The sequence below is a fragment of the Sorex araneus genome, chromosome 3 (genome assembly GCF_027595985.1).
Source record: "Sorex araneus isolate mSorAra2 chromosome 3, mSorAra2.pri, whole genome shotgun sequence".
Lineage (NCBI taxonomy): Eukaryota > Metazoa > Chordata > Mammalia > Eulipotyphla > Soricidae > Sorex > Sorex araneus.
Genome location: NC_073304.1, coordinates 44,561,439 through 44,581,933, shown reverse-complemented (window position 1 = coordinate 44,581,933; position 20,495 = coordinate 44,561,439). Strand labels below are relative to the sequence as shown.

The window sequence follows — 20,495 nt, the reverse complement described above, 5'->3', positions numbered from 1 at the left end:
AAGGTTTTCCATGTTATCAAATCAATGGCTGAAAATTAGAAACCCGTTCTGAATTCTGTTTCTTTTTTTCTGATGGAGAGAAAAGGGTTTTTTTTTTTTTTTTACTCCTGAACACTGACTAGGAGTTTCTTTCATGTGAAATACCAGACTGAATCTTCTTTTGTCTATTTTTTTATAAAGCCATTGTCTTTCTTTGATCTCACATTTTTGTTGAGGCTTCTGTCTACTCTAAGGTGACAAAACATGCCCATGGCTTATGTTTTGAGTCTCTTGATGGTAAAATGGGTAACTCCATTACGGTTCTGTGTTTATGTGGACATTTCTCTCCCTAAACTTTGGTTATAAAACATTATATTTTCTTCTAGATGTTTTATAGTTTACATTTATTTATTTTTTGGAGGGGGCACACCCAGCGATGCTCAGGGCTTACTCCTGGCTCTGGTCACAGATCACTCCTGGTAGTGCTCAGGGGACCTAATGGTCAAACTGAGGTTGGTCATTGCAAGGCAATCACCTTACCTTTCATACTACTGTTCTGGTCTTATGTCTAATCTTTAAAATTATTCTGCTGCAATGGCCAGGATGGAGCCTAGGGGATGTTGTGTGCACTGGCAGACACCAGTGAGGGACAGCTGCAGCCTCATGAGTCCATCTGTCCCAGCCACCAACACTGAGCTACAGTGAGGATCTGATTCAACAGGCCACCCCTCTTACGTTTAATTCCTACTCCTAATACTTAGGTTTCTGGGGCTGTGAACCACTAGGTGAGACTGCAGTTTCTATAAAACACACACAGTTTGGGGTATACATGAAGTTTCCTGAGGAGAGGCCACGGCTGTGTTTAAGGTTTTCCGTTCCAGAAAAAGGAACTCCTGGGAGGGCAGGAGGGCAGATGAAGCAGCAGATGACAAGCAAGAGCATGTGAGGACAGCAAATGCCCTGCCAGTGGGGGACCCCAGGCACTCAAGTCTGCACAGGGGACTCCCCACGGGGCCTTGGAGTCAGAGGAAATGGCAGTGGTAAGCACCACTGGGATTGGCCCCTGAGTAATGCCCAACTGAAATACACGACCCAAATCACATCTTCTGCAGAAGTACATAGAAAATTGGATCAGAGCAAGCCTCACAGCCAGAAGAAGCCACGCATGGCTGGATGATGCACCTTAGTCAGTCATGCTGCAGTGAGCTAGTGAAAGGCTCCCCAGGCCAGTACTGGCTGCTCTGGTCTGTCACCAACGTTCGCTTTAAGCGAACAGCTCTCACACCCTCCATCCCACCAATCCCCCAGCCTGCTATCTCCAAGAAGTGGTGGTCAGACTTCTCATTAGCAAGAAGAAAATTATGATGAACAGTTACAATGGGAAGGAAAATACAGGCCTGGGAGAGAATGCCCAAGTAAAGAGGAGCCCCTTAGCAGGGCCAAAGAAGGAACCAGCTGACACAGCACACAGTCCCATTCCCACCACCCCTCAGCCCCCAAAACGTGGAGTCTCCCACCCCATCTGAGGGATTTTAAAAAGTATCTGGTATTATGTAGTATTAATCTTCTCTGAGAAATTTCTGCATAAAGGCCATATCAATAATATAAATGATGAGTCACCATTTCCTCTTTTATACTGGATGAGTTAGTTCTGTCCTTTTTGGAGCATCCACATACAAGTCAGCAGAGCAAGGCCACACAGAGAAAGGCAACGAACACCCTCTTACCTGCCTAGGTGCTCAGAGTTCGGACTGACCAGGTACATTAGATTCCTGAGGGTATGCAGTGGTTGTAATTGATCTAAATTTACATGCTAGAAGAAGCAAAGAATTGATTAATATTTCAGCCGTGTAAGAAATGAAAACTTAGTTCACAGCACATTTTCCTACCTGAGAAAAGCAAAGGTAAAGAATATTGGCATTCAGTTTCTTCACTGCTCGAGTAAATTTCTGTCTGCTGAGATTTTCCCCACAGAATTCACTGCAAAACAAACATACAATTTGTAATGTTGTATGTTCCCTCAAAAAAAAAAAAAACCCTCCATGAAAATGTTCATTTTGAAAACTCAGCCAGTGTGGCTTGTCCCCGCCCCAGGGGCCATGCCTGGCCAGTGACTGGCGACTGAGACCCATGAAGCCCACTGCCTGACAATGGTTCAGCAGGAAACATACCTGCGTCCTTTGCCTCTGAACAGACACTTCCTTTGGAATCCACTGTGCATCTGCCGAACTGGCAAACACACACACCCTGACCAGGCCACTTGACCTTTAGTCCACAGAGACACCTGAACACCCGTGAGACGATGCCGGTGGATGAGTCCTTTGAGTACAGTGGAGAGGGTGCTCCGACTGGAAACATTCATATAGGAACCTTGGCCACTGTCTACCCGTTGCAGACACAAGAGGAAGGTCCACAGAGCCCCCCTGCCCTGAACCCCCAGAGGCCTCAGGGCCCTTACTCCACTGCCCTCTGCCACTATCCCTCTCCAAAGGCTGAAACTGCCTATCTCTGCCTGCAGGCCCTTGCCCATAGATCCACGCTGCAGTGCTCTGCTTGGCCGGGTACTCACAGGATCTATCCAGTCTCCTGTAGCACAGAAGCCCTTTTGTGCCTCCACACCCCTTCTCTCACCAATCCCTTCAGTCACCACACATTACCGCCCCCTGCTGGACTGCTGACTCACTGGTCATTTGTCCTGCCAAGAAAAGGCAAGCATGGAGAGGGAGGGATTATGTTTTCACCTCTAAGCCTCCTCCTTCCTGGGCCAGTGCCCAGCACACACAGGCGCTCCATAACTTTTACATAAAAACTGAAAACGCATTGGTATAGAAGGATACTATCTGAAGAGTGGGGTAGAAGGAACCCAGATTTATTTATATTTGTTTGAAATGTAGTAACCAGAGGGTAGGTAAGAAAATCTCCCAAAACTGGCTAGACTGTAAACCACTGCAACTGGAAACAAAAACATTTTTTTCTTAATTTTTTTTGGTTTTAGGGGCAACACCTAGTGATGCTCAGGGATTACTCCTTGTGGTGCTCATATGGGATGTAGGAATTAAACCCAGGCCGGCTACGTGCAAGGCAATGCCTTACCTGCTGTACTATCTCTCTAACTCCAAACCACTGTAATTTAACAAAAAACTTATACCATATATATTCCGAAGAAAAGCAGAATTTAAATGTTCTAATTTATCCTTTTCTGAACATGCCTTCTGAATATCCTGTTTCCCTCCTACTGTTTTTTTTTCCTCAAGTGGGAGAAAATTTCCTGTGGGCTCCTCAAAGACTTCATGTACAATTGTAAGATAAGGAGACAAATTAGCATACAGGACTTTTTTAAATGAATGTCAACAAAGATTTTGAACAATCTCAGAACTTCACAGTTAGACCTTTTCTGTCAGAACAACATTTAAATTCTGGGTTTGGATGTAACCAGAATAGGTAGGAACACAAGCTCTGGGCTTGAGGGGGGCTTCACCACCACCAATACTTGCCTGTTGCACAGCTTCTTGGGGAGATTTATGTCGAGTATGTGAGACAAGATGTTGACGAGCTGAGTCGCATAACACAAAGCAGCGCTGATGGTGTAGGCGGGGTTACTGTGCTCCATGTCTAAAGCAGGAAAACAACAACTGAACAGACGACCTTTATCCCAACAGAAGTACCAAGGAGTCTAAATCTATGATCTCTAATTCTGTCATTACTGATGATTACATTTTACTGTTTACTTGTTAAATATCTGTGGCCAGACAATAAAGCTATATCTTTTTCTATGAATGGAATGTAACCGAGCAAATGGGTCAAAAATAAGGGTGAACGATAGAGGGCAAATAAAACTGAAAGTCTCCACTGGTGGTGCCCCATGATCATCTAGGAGAGTGATCAAGGCCCAGTTTTTCCAAAGTCACATCCTCCCAGAGGCTGCCCTGATTACTTTCTGGTAGGGCAGTTCTGTCCTGTTTCTTCACCTGCAGATGCCCCGCTGGTCCCTGCCACTGCACAGGTGGTTGCCTGAGTGCCTGGGATCATTTACTTGCTTTGTCCCTTCTCTGCAAAGAAAGGGGAAGGGCCAGACCACTCCTGGGGGTGCCACCATTGATGGGCAGCAGCGCCCGGAACTGTGTGTGGCAGGTGCTCAGGAAGTGTTTGCTCAGTGACTCAATCACTAATCCTCCTCCACCAAAAACAAACTACGAAGGTTTTTAAAATGATTTTGCTGCTGAGGCATTTCAACACCACCATTTTGGAATGCTAAAACAAGCTCTTTACAGAGTCATAAACTACAAGTGGGATCCCTCAGCTCTTGTTCTGTGAACTGTGAGGTCTTGCCTACAAATAAATGTCAACACCCCTAAGGTGAACTATCTTAAAAATACATGTGTTTCAATCACAACATGAGTGGGAAACTAAACAGGAATGATTCAGGCAATGGACTACTATTTAGTCATAAAAAGGAATGAAACATGGATACATACCACATGTAGAGGAAAACATTATGCTAAGTGAGACAAGCCATACATGAAAGTCACATGTTACATGATCCCATTTATAAGAAATATCCCGGAACGGGCAAGTCTAGAGACCGAAAACAGATCTGTGGTTGCCAGGGCAGGGAGAAGGGGGAGGAACAGGGAGTATTGCTTCACGCGCTAAAGTTTCCCATGGTGATGAAAATATTTTGGAACTAGATAGAGGTGATGATTGCACAATGCTCTGAACGTACTAAATGATACCAAGCTCTTCACTCGGTTGCGTAAATTTCACCTCAATTAAAAAGCCCATGCAAGGGATAAATGTTTGCAAGGGCAGCTTTACTCCTCACCAGGGCCCTGGGTGGTTTTCTTCTCCTCCATCCAGTTGTAATAGGCAGAGTAGTCTCCGTTGTTGGGCAGGCTGATCCAAGGTCCCGTGATGCTGATACTGGTGTCCCCGTTGTGATCGTCACAGACCCATCTCCCTGAGAGGTACGTGGTACGGCGGGCTTCGGCAAGCTTGCTCACTGTGCTTGAGGTCATGGCACTGTCACTCTCTGAAGACACATCTGCAGGATCTCTGCAGAGTCAGAAGACACAGGTGATTTTTTTAAGAGAAGGGGATATTTTTTTGGTTGCTGGTTCTTTTGTTGGGGAAGGGGGGGGGTACACCCACTGGGACTTGGCTCATGCTCCCTATGGTGTTCAGGGAGCCATGTGGTTCCAGAGATCGAATGAGGGTCAGGAGCCTGCAAGGCAAGCAGCACCCTAACCCCTGTACTACCCCTCGAGCGCCAGAGATGGGAACATCATTGGTAGGCAATACACATGCCAGCAAGACAGAAGGCCCTTAGCAGAGTGCCCAGGAGATCAGGAACTTAATTGGAATGAGACTGAGATCAAATTCAAACCAGCTATAGCATAAATGCCCACTCCATGTGAGGAAGATGGCACCGGGGTTTGGGTTGGTCCCCAAGAAGTAGATTCTCAAACTAAAGTAGATTCTCTATTTGGCTTTGATCCCCCTTGGCATGCTATTTTTTTTCTTCTTTTTTGAGAAGTCCAAAGAGTTTTGTGTTGATGTGGTAGAACTAGTGATAATTACTGCACCTCCACTTATCCATTAGCTTTGAAACTAAACTGAAAAAACTGCTAATTTGAAACAAAACAGTCCTTTCTTTACATGTCAGCATTACACTATTTTTATGGGGAGAAAAATGTCTTTCCCCCCAAAAAAGAGTATTGATGAGTGGCATTGTTTAACATGTTCGAATCTTTCAGCTGTTCCTTTAGGAAAAAGTAGTGACCGATGAGAAAAGTTGTGAGTTCTACTTATAACTCAAGTGTTTTTCTTGAGATAATCATGATATTTTGGTATGCAGCAAGCATTTTATGCATTCTCCCCATTCCACTTATGGTTTGGGACAAAGAGAACTTAAAGGATGACTTCATAAATTGAAAATAACAATATTAGTTTCTTCTATTTCACCAAGCACCCGGCGATGCACAGGGGTCACCCCTGGCTCTGCACTCAGGAATTACCCCTGGCGGTACTCAGGGGACCGAATGGGATGCTGGGAATTGAATCCGGGTTGGCCACGTGCAAGGCAAACACCTTACCTGCTGTGCTATCACTCCAGCCCAGTATATTTTTTGTTTTGGAGCTGACCCGGGTTCGATTCTTCCATCCCTCTCGGAGAGCCCAGCAAGCTACTGAGAGTATCTCGCCTGCATGGCAGAGCTACCTGTGGCGTACTCAATATGCCAAAAACAGTAACAACAAGTCTCACAATGGAGACGCTACTGGTGCCCGCTCGAGCAAATCAATGAGCAATGGGATGACAGTGATACAGTGATAGTTTTTAAGCCACACCTGGTGATGCTTAGGGATTATGCCTGGTTTTGTACTCAGGAACCACTCTTTAAGGTGCTCAGGGAACCATACAGGATGCCGGGGACCGAACTCAGGTCAACCACTTGCAAGGTAAGCACACTACCTGCTATACTATCAGTCTAGCCTGTCATCAAGCACATTTTAAAAACTGACTTTTAATGTATTATTTTTACCTTAAGAGTGGCCACAGCCAACAGTGCTTGAAGATCATGCAATGCTGAGAATCAAACTCAGGTCCTCACACATGCTGGGCACATGCTTCAGCACTTGAGATATTTCCCTGGCTCCTCAAACACACTTTTGGTGGGGGCGGGGAGAGGTGGGTTGTGGGCTGCTGGGGATGGAGATCAGGGACTCACAAATGCCAGGCATCAATGAGTCAAGCACATTCTTTTTTTTTTTTTTTTGCTTTTTGGGTCACACCTGGTGATGCACAGGGGTTACTCCTGGCTCTGCACTCAGGAATTACCCCTGGAAGTGCTCAGGGGACCATATGGGATGCCGAGGATCGAACCCGGGTCGGCTGCGTGCAAGGCAAACGCCCTACCCGCTGTGCTATCACTCCGGCCCCTCAAGCACATTCTTGATGTGAGACTGGCTTTTTTGGTTTGTTTTAAACTGCAAGCACATGGAGGAATATAGTAAATATTCTTGGTGCCAATGGAACATGGCTTTTAAGCTACCCGGACAAGCTCAGCACAGTGAAAAGAGGAACCAAAGCATCAGTACTGTTCTGAGAATGGTTTGATTCCACGAACCCCTGATAGGGCCTCAGGGACCCCAGAAGCCCACAGAGCCAACTCTGAGATCTGCTGCCTGAGGAGCAGAGGGGGAAAGCCACGGCAGGCAGCGCTTCAGGAAGAACTGGATCTACTCAGTGTGCTACAAGGCTGCCCAAGGGTACTGCCAGGACCTGGGCTGGGAGTGGGGACAAGGTGGCAGGTGTGGAGGGCTGCTGTGCCTGACCTCTGCAGAGTCGGTTCTCTCAGCCAGGTCAGGCATGTGCAAGGCAAATGCCCAACCCACTATACTACTGCTCCAGCCCCGCTCAATTTATTTCCTTCTGTGATATGTGCCTGCAGGTAAACCCTACTGGCTGTGAGGGATGAGGCTGGATGTGAGGCTATGACAGCCCGATGTAAGGCTGTACCTTGACTTCCTTCTCTAGCTCAAGAAGGTTTTAGACGGGCTGAAACGATAGCAAAGCAGAGAGGGCATTTTCCTTGCACACAGCTGACCCAGGTTCAATGCCTGGTATCTCATTTGGTCCCCTGAGCACCGCCATGAGTAGTGCCTGGGTGTAGAGTCAGTAATAACTCCTGAGCATCACCAGGTGTGGCCCCAAAACCAAAAAAAGAATAAGAGTAAGGTTTGAGAAAGAGGAACAAACAAGGAATCTTTTTACAGGGATGATGAAAACAGCTCTGGAGGCTGGGCAGATGGCTCAAAGGGCTTGGCCCCGGCACTGAACAGTCAGTCTCCAGGCAATCCCAGGAGTGACTCCTGAGCACTCAGCCAGGAAGAGCAGCCCTTGGGCACTGCTGGGTGTGGCCCAGAAGCAAAACACTACCAGCACGGTAAAACAAAGATAAAACAATATTTATGTGAAAGATTTAAACAGCACAGATACAAAACAATTTTCTTTTCCTGTACAACTTTTACTACATACGTTTTCTTTTTGAAATAAATTCAGCCCTTCAGAAAGTTGTAAGAGTTTTTAAAGTATATAGACTTTACCCAACTTCCTAAATTCTCTATTCAGGAAAATAGTACAGATTAGTACAGATGAGAAACAACTTGGTAAAAGCTAGAGGGCAGGCCTGCTTTCTTCTGTTTTTAGGATGCCAGGGACTGAACCCACAGCCACCAACACTTCCAAGGTGAGTGTTCTGTCACTGAGCCACAGCCTGGGGTTTTCAAGCCAGAAGCAACTTTTAGGCTTTGGGGACATTACTGTGACAACAGATGAAAGGACAGCCTGGAACACAGGCGGCGGAGGACACTGACACCACCAGCAACAGTGCGCTGATTGTCAAGCCCGGGGAAAGGTGCTGGCAAGAGGCAACCAGCAGGAAACAGGCATCTCAGGAAGAGAACACTTGGGGCAGGGGGAGAAAGTCAGCGAGACTCTTGCTTTCAGGGTGATTCCCACCCTGCCTGGCTTCAGCCTGGTCAAGGACAGTTATAACAGGCACGAGAGCCAGACTGGAAGCTGAGCAGGGGAGGTGAGGGGTTTTCTCTGGAATTGCCACTTTTGGGGATCTCGCATGAGGGTCTTGGCACCAGCCCTGTGGGGAACTGCTGTCCTTGCACCCCACTGTCTCCCGAGGGTGCACTGGAGTGAGGGTGCACTGGAGCCGGAAGGCCCCACTCCCGAGGCCCCATTCCCAGGAACAGACAAGGCCAGTGTGTGGGCCCCAGCATGAGGCGCCCTAGGCACTTGGGACCTGCCTCCGTTTCTGAGAAGACTCTCTCTAACCGAGAGTGTTTCTCATCTCAACTAACAGATAAGAGAGGAGGATCAGAGTTCAGAACCTGCCACACGGAGACGCCCAGACCAGGACTGCAGCCAACGTTGGGCATCAGGTGGCTCAGAAGAGTGAGTCAGCCCAGCAGCTCCTGGGGCCTGGGTCCAGAGAAGGCCCCGCCCAGAGCTCTGGCTGCAGCAGATAAGACCTGGGGATTCATCACCCGGAACACTCACAACCCCAGGACAAGGCCCAGCTAAGGATGTGTGGACACAGGTAAAAACTACTTGATTTTGGGAGAACCAGTGGATTCTGAGAGCCAAATACCTCGACTACCGTACCTCACACCGGTCTTGACTTCCTCGATTGGAAAAATGACAGAGGTGAGCTCCAATATATGAGACCGCCGGAGGCTGGCCAGACGCTCGTAATGACTCCGCAAGTCAAAGGTCTTCTTTTCTACCAGTTCCCCAAGCTTGCGAATGTGCCGTTGGATCTTCTCCTTTTTCTCCTGGTGCCGCTGTGCTCGAGTATAAAGCTTCTGATTCTTCTCCTTGGTTTTGAGGAGGCCTTCAGAATCTAAAACAGATCGCAACCAACCGTTACCTCTCCAGCATTTCTGTGGGTGCTGCAAAACTGTACCCCACAAGCACAGTCTTCCTGCAGTCCAAATGGACAAAACACCCCTCGGTAAAATGAACCCGGGAAGATTCCATAACGGGCCCCGAGAGCCAGATTCAAGTGGCTGTCACTCAGAGAGCAGAGAGGCCACGGCACAGCAAGTCTGCTCTCCCACTGTCCTCTTCCGAACTGCTCCATCCAGTGGGGCACATGAGGCCTTTCAGGGTAAGCAATGATGGGCAGAGAAGACTTCTAGCTCACCTGGAAAAAGTACCGGCTGTCTAATTTTCCTTGAAAGCCCCTCAGGTGAGCCCTAGGCCCTGCATATCTCAGGACAGGCATTCACACAGCAGTGACCAGCCTGGGGAAACTGTGCTGTGCCCGTGAACTGCCTTTGAGGGCAGCGCCATCGAGGAGGACTGTCAGCCTGTCCAACAGACAGCCTTTGTGTGGCGTCCCTTTGGTTTCTGGGTTCCAAGAGCTGCTGGGAGTGCTGAATTACAGCCAAGATTCACCAGAGAGACCAAAACAAGCTGGAAAATCCCAAACAGACTGAGGGACAACTGAGGTGGCTCGAAGAAATTAAACATCGAGAAAATGTATCAAGGAAAAGCACTCTCTCTCTCTCTCGTTTTTTTTTTTACGGCAGGGGTCAGGGTGGGGGTGTTTGGGTCACACCTGGCAGTGCTCAGAGCTTATTCCTGGCTTCTGCTGAGATCACTCCTGAAGGGCTCAGGAAACTATATGGGTGCTGGGAATCAAACCCAGGTGAGCCATACGAGAGGCCGGCTGTTCTATCTTCCTGGTCCTGAAAAGCTTGCTCGTAAGACACTTTCAGCTAAGCTTTCTTCCTTTCTGAGCTGAAATCCCTGAGCTGCCCTACGCGTCTTCATTTGCATGGCTTGTGTCTTCATTCCCATCCTCATACTTAGTTAATGCCCATAAGATTCCACCCACACTCCCTGGCCTGGCTGCACTGCACACAGCCACTGTCTCTGGCTCCACCACACAGTACAGCCACGGCCCTGGGGTGCTCTACTGCCCTGCAAACTCCTAATCCTCCCCAGCTGAGACCATCCCACAGCTCCCTGCTGCCCGCACCCCCCTCCCAGAGCCTGGTTCCATGGTTCTATCATGCAAAGCTGTCCCACAAAGCCAAACTGGCCCCTTGCCCATTCAAGTAAGCATTTCCCTAGGAAAGCTATTAGCTCCAGTGCCCATGTACCCACATTATTCTCATCCCTCAACAAGTGCCTCCCACCCCAATCCCTGCTCCATCATCAGAACTCTTAGGGGAAGCTGTGCACCTCACCTACGGGGCACACAGCTTAGTCCCTCAGGACAACCAAAGCCCTATCTTGTGACTAGAAAAAGAATCTATAAATGCCTAACAGGAGGTCCTCTCTGACTGAGGACCATACATAAGATTGCTCAGTTGTGTGTGTGGTTTCTTTCTCTCTTTTTCTTTTTGGTTGTTGTTGTTGTTGGGGAGGCAGGTGGCATGTCCAGTGTTGCTCCTGGGAATATTCCTGTGGCAGTGCAAGGGGCCACTGCTAGTGGTGCTCGGGAGACTATGTGACGTCCAGCTCTCTAATGCTTATCTTCTCTTTTCCTTAGGTGCATCTCGCTGCCATACTCCTGCTCCATATTACTGTCCTGAGGGTTCAGGTCCCTTCACACACTATCCTGCAAGCCCATTCACCTTCACAGAGCTCTATAAAAGTGTTCAAGTGAACCAGTCTAGCCGTGGCCCAGGGTCCTGTGCTCTGCTCCCTCTTAAGTGGCGGAAAAGCCTCCCTCCCACTGTCCGCGTTGGTCTTCAACCAAATCACTCCATGTGCAGTCTGGCCTCTCCCTGCCATCTCCCCTAAAAGCCAAGCGCTCTGTTACTGTTTGGATAACCAACTCCTGCTGACTCAGGTACCTGACTCCTTACAGCATAGATCAACTCAGCCCCGAAACTGCATATAATCCAATGCTCCACGCCACCTAATAGTGTCATCATGACAGCTGACATTACAAGACTATGCAATAATATTAACCAGTTTCTACAGCAGATCAAGTATGTCCTTTCTCAATGTACATGAAGGTTAAATAATAAAGTTACTTTAAAAACAAAAATCAGAAGCTAAGGGGCTGGAGCCATAGTACAGCAGGTTAAGGCATTTACTTGCCTTGCACATGGCCAACCAGGGGTTTGATGGCCAAACACCATCTGGCCAGCCTCCCAAACCCTGCCACCAGGACTGATCCCTGAGTGCAGAGCCAGGAGACAGCCCTAAACACCACTGGGTCTGGCCCCAAAACAAACAAACAGAAAGAAATAGGCTATTTATTGGGTTCCAAGCTCTTAATCCATGCTCTGAGCTCATGACTGGCTTCTGGAATCCATTAGCTTCTTTAAAATGGTCTGGAAAATGCTGAGTCTGGTTCTAGAGGGGGACAACTGAAGTGTCCCCATGTTATAAAGAGCAGAGGTTCCAGCAGCCACAGGTCATCAGAACCCTGCGAAAGCTGCTCTCTCTCTGTTCTCCCTTCCCAAAATCCGGCAAGTGGATCTGGGCCCACTGGCACCCTTTCACTACCTGGGCAACAGGTGATTCCGGAGCCCTCTGCTCCTCCACACACAGGGTAACAGAACCACAAGGTCTCAGTGTGCAGCTTTTGCTTGTTACAGAATTTGTTTAATAGAAGTATCCATTTGGCTTAAGACAGATGAGAGGGGCCAGGTAGTACAGCGAGTAGAGCATCTATCTGCCTTGCATGGGTTTTATCCCTGTGCCCCACCAGGAGTGATACCTGAGCACAGAGTCAGGAATAAGTTCTGAGCACCACTGGGTATGGCAGAAAATAATAAGACATATGGGGAATAAAAGAGGGGAAAGGACACTTTTTTCACCACAGTTGACAAAGCCACTTATGGATACCCCATGTATGGGATTTTATTTTCCAAAGTTCAGGAGAGTCTGAGGATTGCCTCTCTGGGTTTTACAAAGGTCTCCAGGTAACCTATGATTCACTAAGAATGGACACTACTGTTATGGTGCCTAGTACTTTTGGTCTTATTTCTGTGGTTGTCACTTTCAACCTGGGGGGGAGGCAGTTTAAATGTTAAAGAAAGTGATCAAAGGAGAGACAGGAAAAAGGATAGGAAACTTGCCTCGTATTGCTGACCTGGGTTCGATTCCTGGAACCTCATATGGTCCCCTGACCTTGCCAGGTGTAACTCCTGAGTATAGAGCCAGGAGTAACCCGCAAGCAACACTGAGCATGCCAAAAAGATCAAAATAAAAAAGAGAAAGTGATCAGAGAAATTGGGAAGGGGTTTGGGCCACACCCAGTGGCGTTGGGAGACCATATGTTATGCCACGGATGGAACCAGGGTCAGCGGCATTCAAGGCAAGTGCCTCATCTCCAAACCAAAAGTTAAAACTTGCTTATCAGAGAACTGTAAAAGTTCAGTACACTCAGCAGTGACAGTAGGTTCAAGATGTGTGGCATGAACATCATGGCTGGAACAGGAGGGAGGATGGTCATACATGAAGTCCTTACTCTGCTGGAGAAACTGGGCCTTTGGAGAAGGCATGCAAAACATGGAGTAATCAGATGACTAGAGTCCTGAGTTCCCACTTCCCTTGCTAACTGCCTTCTCTAGCTGCTGAGCTGGTGAGACACGAGGTGAGGACGCTTCATTAGGACAGACATTTTCAAAGAGAGCGAGTAGGACATGACAGATACTATAAAACACTTGTCTCTGAAAGTGATGAGTAGACAAGCCACAGATGTACAAGGTGCGGTGCTGACTTGCTGACCTTCGGAAATGGATGGAATAAGTCCGTGGTTATAGGGTTTCTAAGCGGACTCTAAAAAATCTGACAACTATGATAGAACAGAAACTGTACAAGTATAATGTACAGTTACTACAGATTAAAATATATATTAAAAAATTAAAAATTTGATTTACTATAGGAGATATAACCAATTTCTCTGGCTCTATGTAAACTAATACATAATAATAATACTAATTAATATGATCTTCCTGATAGCTACAGTAGGTAGGAAACTTTCCTTAGCTTCTTTTGGATCTTTCAGGAGGTGCTCAGTAGCCCAAGGCCCACTCCCAGCAATTCTTGGCCAATGCAAAGGTCTGAGGGATTATTCAGGCCATCCCAGTGGATGGGGATCCATAAAGCTGCACTCCGCAATGCTCAGGGGCCTCCCAGGCTGTACCCAGTGATGCTCGAGACCCTGTGATGCTGGGGATCAAACAGGGCTGTGCATATGCTTTCCTGTGCCTTAACCCCTGTACTATCTCTTGGGCCTAAGGAAGAAGCAGATAATTCAAAGGAGTGTGTGTGTGTGTGTGTGTGTGTGTGTGTGTGTGTGTGTGACTTTCTATATATAAATTCTTTACACAAACTCTGTATGAGGACAGGAAAGCAAGTAGTAAATTTTTCCAGGCTGTTGCTTCCCCAAGTCCTGCCCCTGCCCCCTGCCCCACATCCTCTTCTCTCTTTCTGTCTTTCCAGCTGATTAACCTCACAAACCTCCACATGACCCCACTGATAGAGTTGGAGGGGCAAACAACTTACTTTTCTTCATTTCTTCATTTCCTTTACATATTGTTTGCTTCAGCTGTTCAATCCTCATCTTGCAGGACATTATTTTCCATCTCTTAAAAAAAAGCAATAAACTTATAATTAATATTATCATCTACCTGGTGTCACTACTAAGTTCAGTCTATCAAGGAACCATACTTAAGACCAATGCATTTATTAGAACTTTTCAACTATGGTGAATTACAAAAGAGAAAAATTTATCCTGGATAACTGCAGAAGCAGCTAGGAAAGGGTATGAGAGAAAGAAATGCACACAGTTCTTTTGTATGTGTCAGCGAGCACAGAAAGAAATGCCAAAAGGGGTCAAAGACACAGTACAGGGTGAAAGGTATTGTCAACATTCTCTGCCAAATATATAGCTACCAGGCACATTTGGTTATTTAAAAGTCAATTAAAACTGGGGCTGGAGAGAGAGTCTGGTGAGTGGGATGCTTGCCTTGCACATGGCCAAACTGGGTTTGATACCAGGCATCTCATATAGTTCCCCAAGAACCGCCAGGAGTAATTCCTGAGCACCGAACCAGGAGGAGCAACTGAACATCACTGGGTTTGACCCAAAAACCAAAAAACAAAGCCAAAACAAAAAATCCCTTAAAATGACATGACATTTAAATATTCGATCACTTATCTGTTATACATCTCACAAGTAAAGTATTTTATGTGACTAAATTTGCATCATCATAGAAATTCTACGGATGCTCTAAGCCAAAGATTTCCTCCTTTCAGGAAAGATAACTCTCAGTGTTCCTCTCAAAATCTACCTCATATATTTTTTGGTTTTGGAGTCAAACCTGGCATTACTTGGGGCTAGCAGCAGCTCTATGTTCGGAGGATCATGGACTCAATTTGCACCTTCTCAACGCAAAGCATGTGCTCAGTCCTAGGATTTCTGGCTCCAGCTCCAAAAATCTACCTCATTTAAGTGATCAACAGAAAGTACCTCCCCAATTGCACTCCAGGCATCTATCATACCCCTCCCCCTACTATCTCAGAGGCCCCCCCACTCCAGAGGTCATACGGCCCACTTTGTGCAAGTCTGCTCAGAATTCTGCTTTTGGTACTATATCATTGTATCATTTCCCTGACACAACAAACAAAGTTACTTGTAATATGATAAAAAAAAAGGTACAAAACGTACATAAAATTTCCCCAAAAGACAAAAATTGTGACATATAAAATTATCTCTGTACACTGGTAACTTCCTCCAAAGAGAAAAAAGGATAAGTTAAAAATTCGACCTAGTAGTTAGTTTTAAAGTGTTATTATCTATTCTATAACGCCTCCATAAATGTGGATAATTAAAAGCTTAAAACAATGTTCAGATGTTTATAGTGTTTCACACCTGTCTGAAGAGTCTGATGGTTCCAGATACAGGGCAGATTATAGGGATGTTCCAGTGGGCAAAACTCCAACCTCTCTGAGGAAGCCACAGATATTTGGAAACAGATTCATGGAGGTGGATGGATTTAAAATTGAACTGGCAATGAGAGAGCATTTTCCCCCCTCTTTCCCTCCATCCTTCTCTTCCTTCCTATTGTGTGTGTGTGGGGAGAGTGGTCACACTTGACAATGCTCAGGGTTAACTCTAGACTTTTGTGCTCAGTGATCATTCCTGGTGGTTTTGGAGTCAAACCTGGCATTACTTGGGGCTAGCAGCAGCTCCATGTTCGGAGGATCATGGACTCAATTTGCACCTCCTTGACTTGAGGAATCATAAGCAGTACCAGGAATCAAACCAGGGGTAGTACTATGTCTTGGGCTCCCTGCGGTCTTCACTTTTGCGGGAACTTTAGGGACATGAGAGACAGTACAGTGTGAGGTAAAGAGCTTGCCTTGCATGTGCTAGACCTTGGTACTCCATATGGTTACCAGAGCATCACCAGGAGTGATCCCCCAGCAGAAAGTCAGGAGTAAGCCTGAGAATAGCTGGATGTACCCACCCCTCCCTCCCTCCCTCCTTCCAAAATAAGTAAAGACTTTTTTATAGTCCTTAAAACTCAGTAATGAATTTTTTTTATTGCAAATCTAGGAAATAGTACAGTGAATTTAGAAAAATGTGAAGAGGGGCCACAGCGACAATATAGGGCATAGGGTGTTTGCCTTGCACACAACTGAACTAGGTTCAATCCTGGCACCCCTATAGTTTCTTGGGCACTTCCAGGAGTTATCCCTGAGCACCTCCAGGTGTGGTCCAAAAACAAAACACACACAAAAAACAAACAAACAAACAAAACAGAGAGATAGTACATAGGTAAGGTGCTCAGGTGCAGACTTGGGCTCGATCCCTGGCACCCCAAGCACTTCCAGAAAGTGATTCCTGAGTGCAGAGTCAAGAGTAACCCCTCATCTCCAAATATAGCTCCAAAACAGAGGTGAGGGGGAAAAAAGGAGATGGGTCATCTCTGATTTTTTTGTAGTCATGTATGATCTTTTTCCCCCATACAACGTATTTTGTTATTTTACGGAGCACAAGCAAAATTCATTTATACCACAAATATTCTTTCATAAAAAAGTTTAACATCCAAATAAGGCAGAAAATAGAAAAACTGGACTCTACACAACTGAAATAAGAGTATAACTTGCTGTTGGTCCTCTAATATGTGGGTTACATTCAGAAATTCAACAACTTTGTTGCTGGCCGAATCCTTGAATAGAGGGCATTTGCAGACGGGGGAGGGGGCGGAAATCAGGTGCTCCCCAAACAGCAAAAACCCAGACTGTCACCAGAACACATGTCTCAATATACTCCCTATGCATCCCCCCAACCCCCCACACAACATATCATCAAGTTCATCGTTTTCACACGCTGTATATACTTCCCACTTTATGTTCATTTGCTCAGAGTAACTTAGTCTTTCCACAGTTAAAGTCTGTCAGAATGTCTCTCCAGCCTGTAAAAGGGTCTTTTCTGTCCCAGATGAGGTAAAAATTCATGCCTAAGTTCTTTTAATATTTTCACATGCAATCGGCTCATCCATTTGCAGCACATGCACACGGGTTTACTATGTACACATTTCCCTAAAAATGAGCCAGCCCCAAATCCTTGCATTTCTTTTTTTCTGGCTCTGTTACCCCTCCCTAGCTGTGGCTGTGCTGGAGCCTGCACTAATCTGGATGTGGGCTATGGACCCTGATGGCTGTGCCCACAGGACTCCACTCAGAAACATAGGTTAGAGCCAGGGAGTCTCTTTTGTGACTGATCAATAATCAGTTTTTGATATCAAGATGAAACATGAGAAGACTGCACACAGTCAAGTGGAGGACTGCCAAAAATGATTACAAATAAATTTAAATTCAAATTTATTAGTAATTTGAATTTTAAAGGCCTACTGACTTAAAAAACACAATGGCAGTCATGCTATGACCCAAAGCCACCACCCACCTAAAAAATTCAACTCCAGCTGTGTTATCCCGTTAAAAATTTTGGTTTCCCTGGAATGACATCTCAAACTCTACAACACTGACAAACTAGGAGTAGCACAACAGATTGGATGGGATGCAATGTAAAAGACAACTAATCTCGATTAACAAAATATAAACACAGAAGGCTTAACCTGTAATGATATCTTAGTAATTTCTTATACAAGGACTTAATAGCTCCATAGTGAGATACAACCATGTTCACTAACTTTCTTCTAAGAAAGAATTTTTAATCATTCAGTTATGGAAAACAAGCAATATAAAATAAATTACTGAGGGCCTGCTATGAGGGCAGGCTTAAGGGGTTGCTAGGAAAACTGGAGACAATGGAAGAGGGAAGATGTAATGGTGGTGGGATTGGTGTTGGAATATTGAATACCTGTAACAAATCATCATGAACAACTTTGTAAACCACAAGTGTTTGTATAAAGTATGAAAATCAAACAAAACAATATGTAATTACTTTTAGCTTACCAACTGATCTGTTATCCACTTTCCTTCCATAGCTTTTAACACTCTGTGTAGAGAAAAAAGATACCAAAAAACGCCAGTAAGTTCTGAAATAATAAAAATGTGTAAAACTCACAAATGTAAAACCAACAATTTTTAAGACAAAGTTCTTAGAAATGGCTAGAAACCCTGAAGTGGAAGTTTGCTTTCAAAAGGGTATTCTAAATTTTGTGTTCTCTGACAATTTATCTCACCTTCTTTCTTTGGTGCATCTAATAATGCTGAGCTTTTCTATGAATGTTCACAATAAACTGCCAACAATCTTTGTGTCCTACTCAATAATTTCCAATAGTTATAGTTAACAGTTATCACTACAAGGGCGGAGTTCATGATATAAGATTTTCTGGTCAATTTCCAAAGAAGATCAATAAAAGCAGTATATGGGATGAAGTGCTTTAATAAGGGAAAAAATTAAGTTTCTGTGATTAGGCCTGAGAAATGACTGAGTTAAACAAATCTGAGCAGGTTTCTCTAATGCAGGTTTTCTCCTGAGACAAGTCTGTTCATGCAGACTTTTATCACAATTGGGGTGTATCAGGGGAACAGGCACCGGGTCAGTTTGGGACAGAAGGTCCTATTGGAAAATTCTTAAATCTAGAGGGCCAGAGATCATTAGGAGGATGGGTTAATGATCTAGACTTCTGGGTCTCCCTAAAGCCTCATGAACCAGAATACCTAAGGGCAGGATTTCAAGAACCTGTATTTTTAACCATATCGATGCAAATTATGTGCAAACCACACTCGAGAAATAGATTCAGAGAAGAAAGGTAAACAACAGGGTCATGGCCAACATATTCATTCAAATATTCAAATGAACCAACATATTCATTCAAACTGAGCAAGACCACTGTCCTCGCCCTCCTGCCATATGTTAATAACCCAGGTCAGAGATTGGGTTGCATCCATCTGATAGAGGTGTGCATACTGTCTTGGATCCTGGCGTTTTCTTATAACTTGGTGACTCTGCTGTTCTGCTTCGCCAGAGAACCACTGATCTTCCACACTCTGCGGTTGGATCCTAACGGTAAATTAGCAGTCCACACATCTGCACAAAACAGCAAAGACTCCAACCCAATGTCGACTAGATAACTTTTACAAATTAATAAGCAAAATGAAAACTCACTCTTTCTGAAATTCTTCTTGTTTGCTCTTAAGTTGACTTAGCCTTTCCTTCTTGTCTATAAACCTGTTAAAAAAAAAAAGCCTGATTTATAAATGTTCATTTTTACTCGGTTCAATGAAATTTTGTGAATTTCCTGAGCTAATAATTTCCTTTGGAAATGTCATGGTTCTGAAAGTTAGTAAATACCACACCTCCTTGCAAACGCATGCACACAGCTGCTGGCCATTTGGTTATTTTAAGTGTTTCCCAAACGGGGAGATAACACCCCTCCAACCACTGCTAGGGGTGGTGGTGCTGGTAGCCTGTGCTGCAATTAGTGGGGGGTGCTTTCTGTTTGTTCACTTAAATAAGACCAAAAAAAGTAGACTTCTAGCACGGTGCTCAGTAATATGTGAAAAGGATGCACCAAGCAAAATAAGTGTGAAACCTCTGTCTTGAAACCAACTTCAAATTTTCAGGGGCAAAATTCCTTCAGAAAATGTACCTATACGCTTCCTTCCCCAACACCAAACTGCTTTCCCTGCCCCAGTTCAGTTATTTTCCAAAACATGCACATCATTCCATTAAAGCAAATTTGAATTCAAGGAAATGGAGGCTTCCATTCTAAAAATTTGTATTAAACTTACTACCAATCTTATAAATTGGGCTTCATATTATATGGTTGTATGGCTGTGTGTATCAAACCCAGGGCTCCACAGACACAAGGTAAGTGTTCTACTGTTAAGCTATCTTATATTTTTAAATTACATTTTTCTCACTAGTTTTATTACTAACCATTATCAACTAGCAAACTAGTTCTCAAAAGGAAGATCAACCACACAGTTCAATTTCTCTGTCAGTCTTTCACTCAATGCTTGTCTAGTTTTGTTTCTGCTACTTTATTTGGAGTGAAGTTTGCTTTTTCTCTTTTCTTTTTTAATAGTTTAAGGTGGAGACTTAGATCACAACTTTAAATATATCTTCTTTAAAAATAAAAAAGTTATATTCCTCCCCTAAATCTTGCTTTACCTAATCCCCAAAATATTTGACAAAGTCTGTTTTCCTTACCCTTTTGTTTAGAATTTGAAGCCCATAAGATTCTTTCTTTAAGCCAAAAAATATTTACAAGCATTTTGTTCAGCTGAGGAGGGTAACAGTGGCCATCAACCACCTGGGCACTTGAGTACCTGAAATGTGGTTTGTTGCTTAATAAGGATTCAGGTTAATTACATAACCAACATTATGCAATCAGTTTGAATTGTGCTAAAAGGGGCTCACTAATATGTGTTTTCAAAGAAGTAAGAGTAACACAACATGCTAAACAACATGACTAGCATTCATCTAGGCCCATACAGCATAAGGTTCTTCAGGATAGTCTAAGGGGGCCACAGGGGAAAAAATAAATCTAAT

At 44.9% G+C, this 20,495-nt stretch overlaps 1 protein-coding gene across 1 annotated transcript in view; it reads right to left on the bottom strand.

Moving 5' to 3' along the window:
- Window positions 1-20,495, bottom strand: part of ATG14 (autophagy related 14) — a 40,683-nt gene that overhangs the window by 5,918 nt on the left and 14,270 nt on the right. The window contains exons 2-9 of the mRNA XM_004601764.3: window positions 19,107-19,169; window positions 17,948-17,990; window positions 14,027-14,108; window positions 9,155-9,392; window positions 4,802-5,031; window positions 3,474-3,591; window positions 1,869-1,959; window positions 1,707-1,792 (exon numbers count right to left, since the gene is read on the bottom strand). Of these exons, the coding sequence (XP_004601821.1) occupies window positions 1,707-1,792; window positions 1,869-1,959; window positions 3,474-3,591; window positions 4,802-5,031; window positions 9,155-9,392; window positions 14,027-14,108; window positions 17,948-17,990; window positions 19,107-19,169 (951 nt within the window). The remainder of the gene's footprint in view (window positions 1-1,706; window positions 1,793-1,868; window positions 1,960-3,473; window positions 3,592-4,801; window positions 5,032-9,154; window positions 9,393-14,026; window positions 14,109-17,947; window positions 17,991-19,106; window positions 19,170-20,495) is intronic.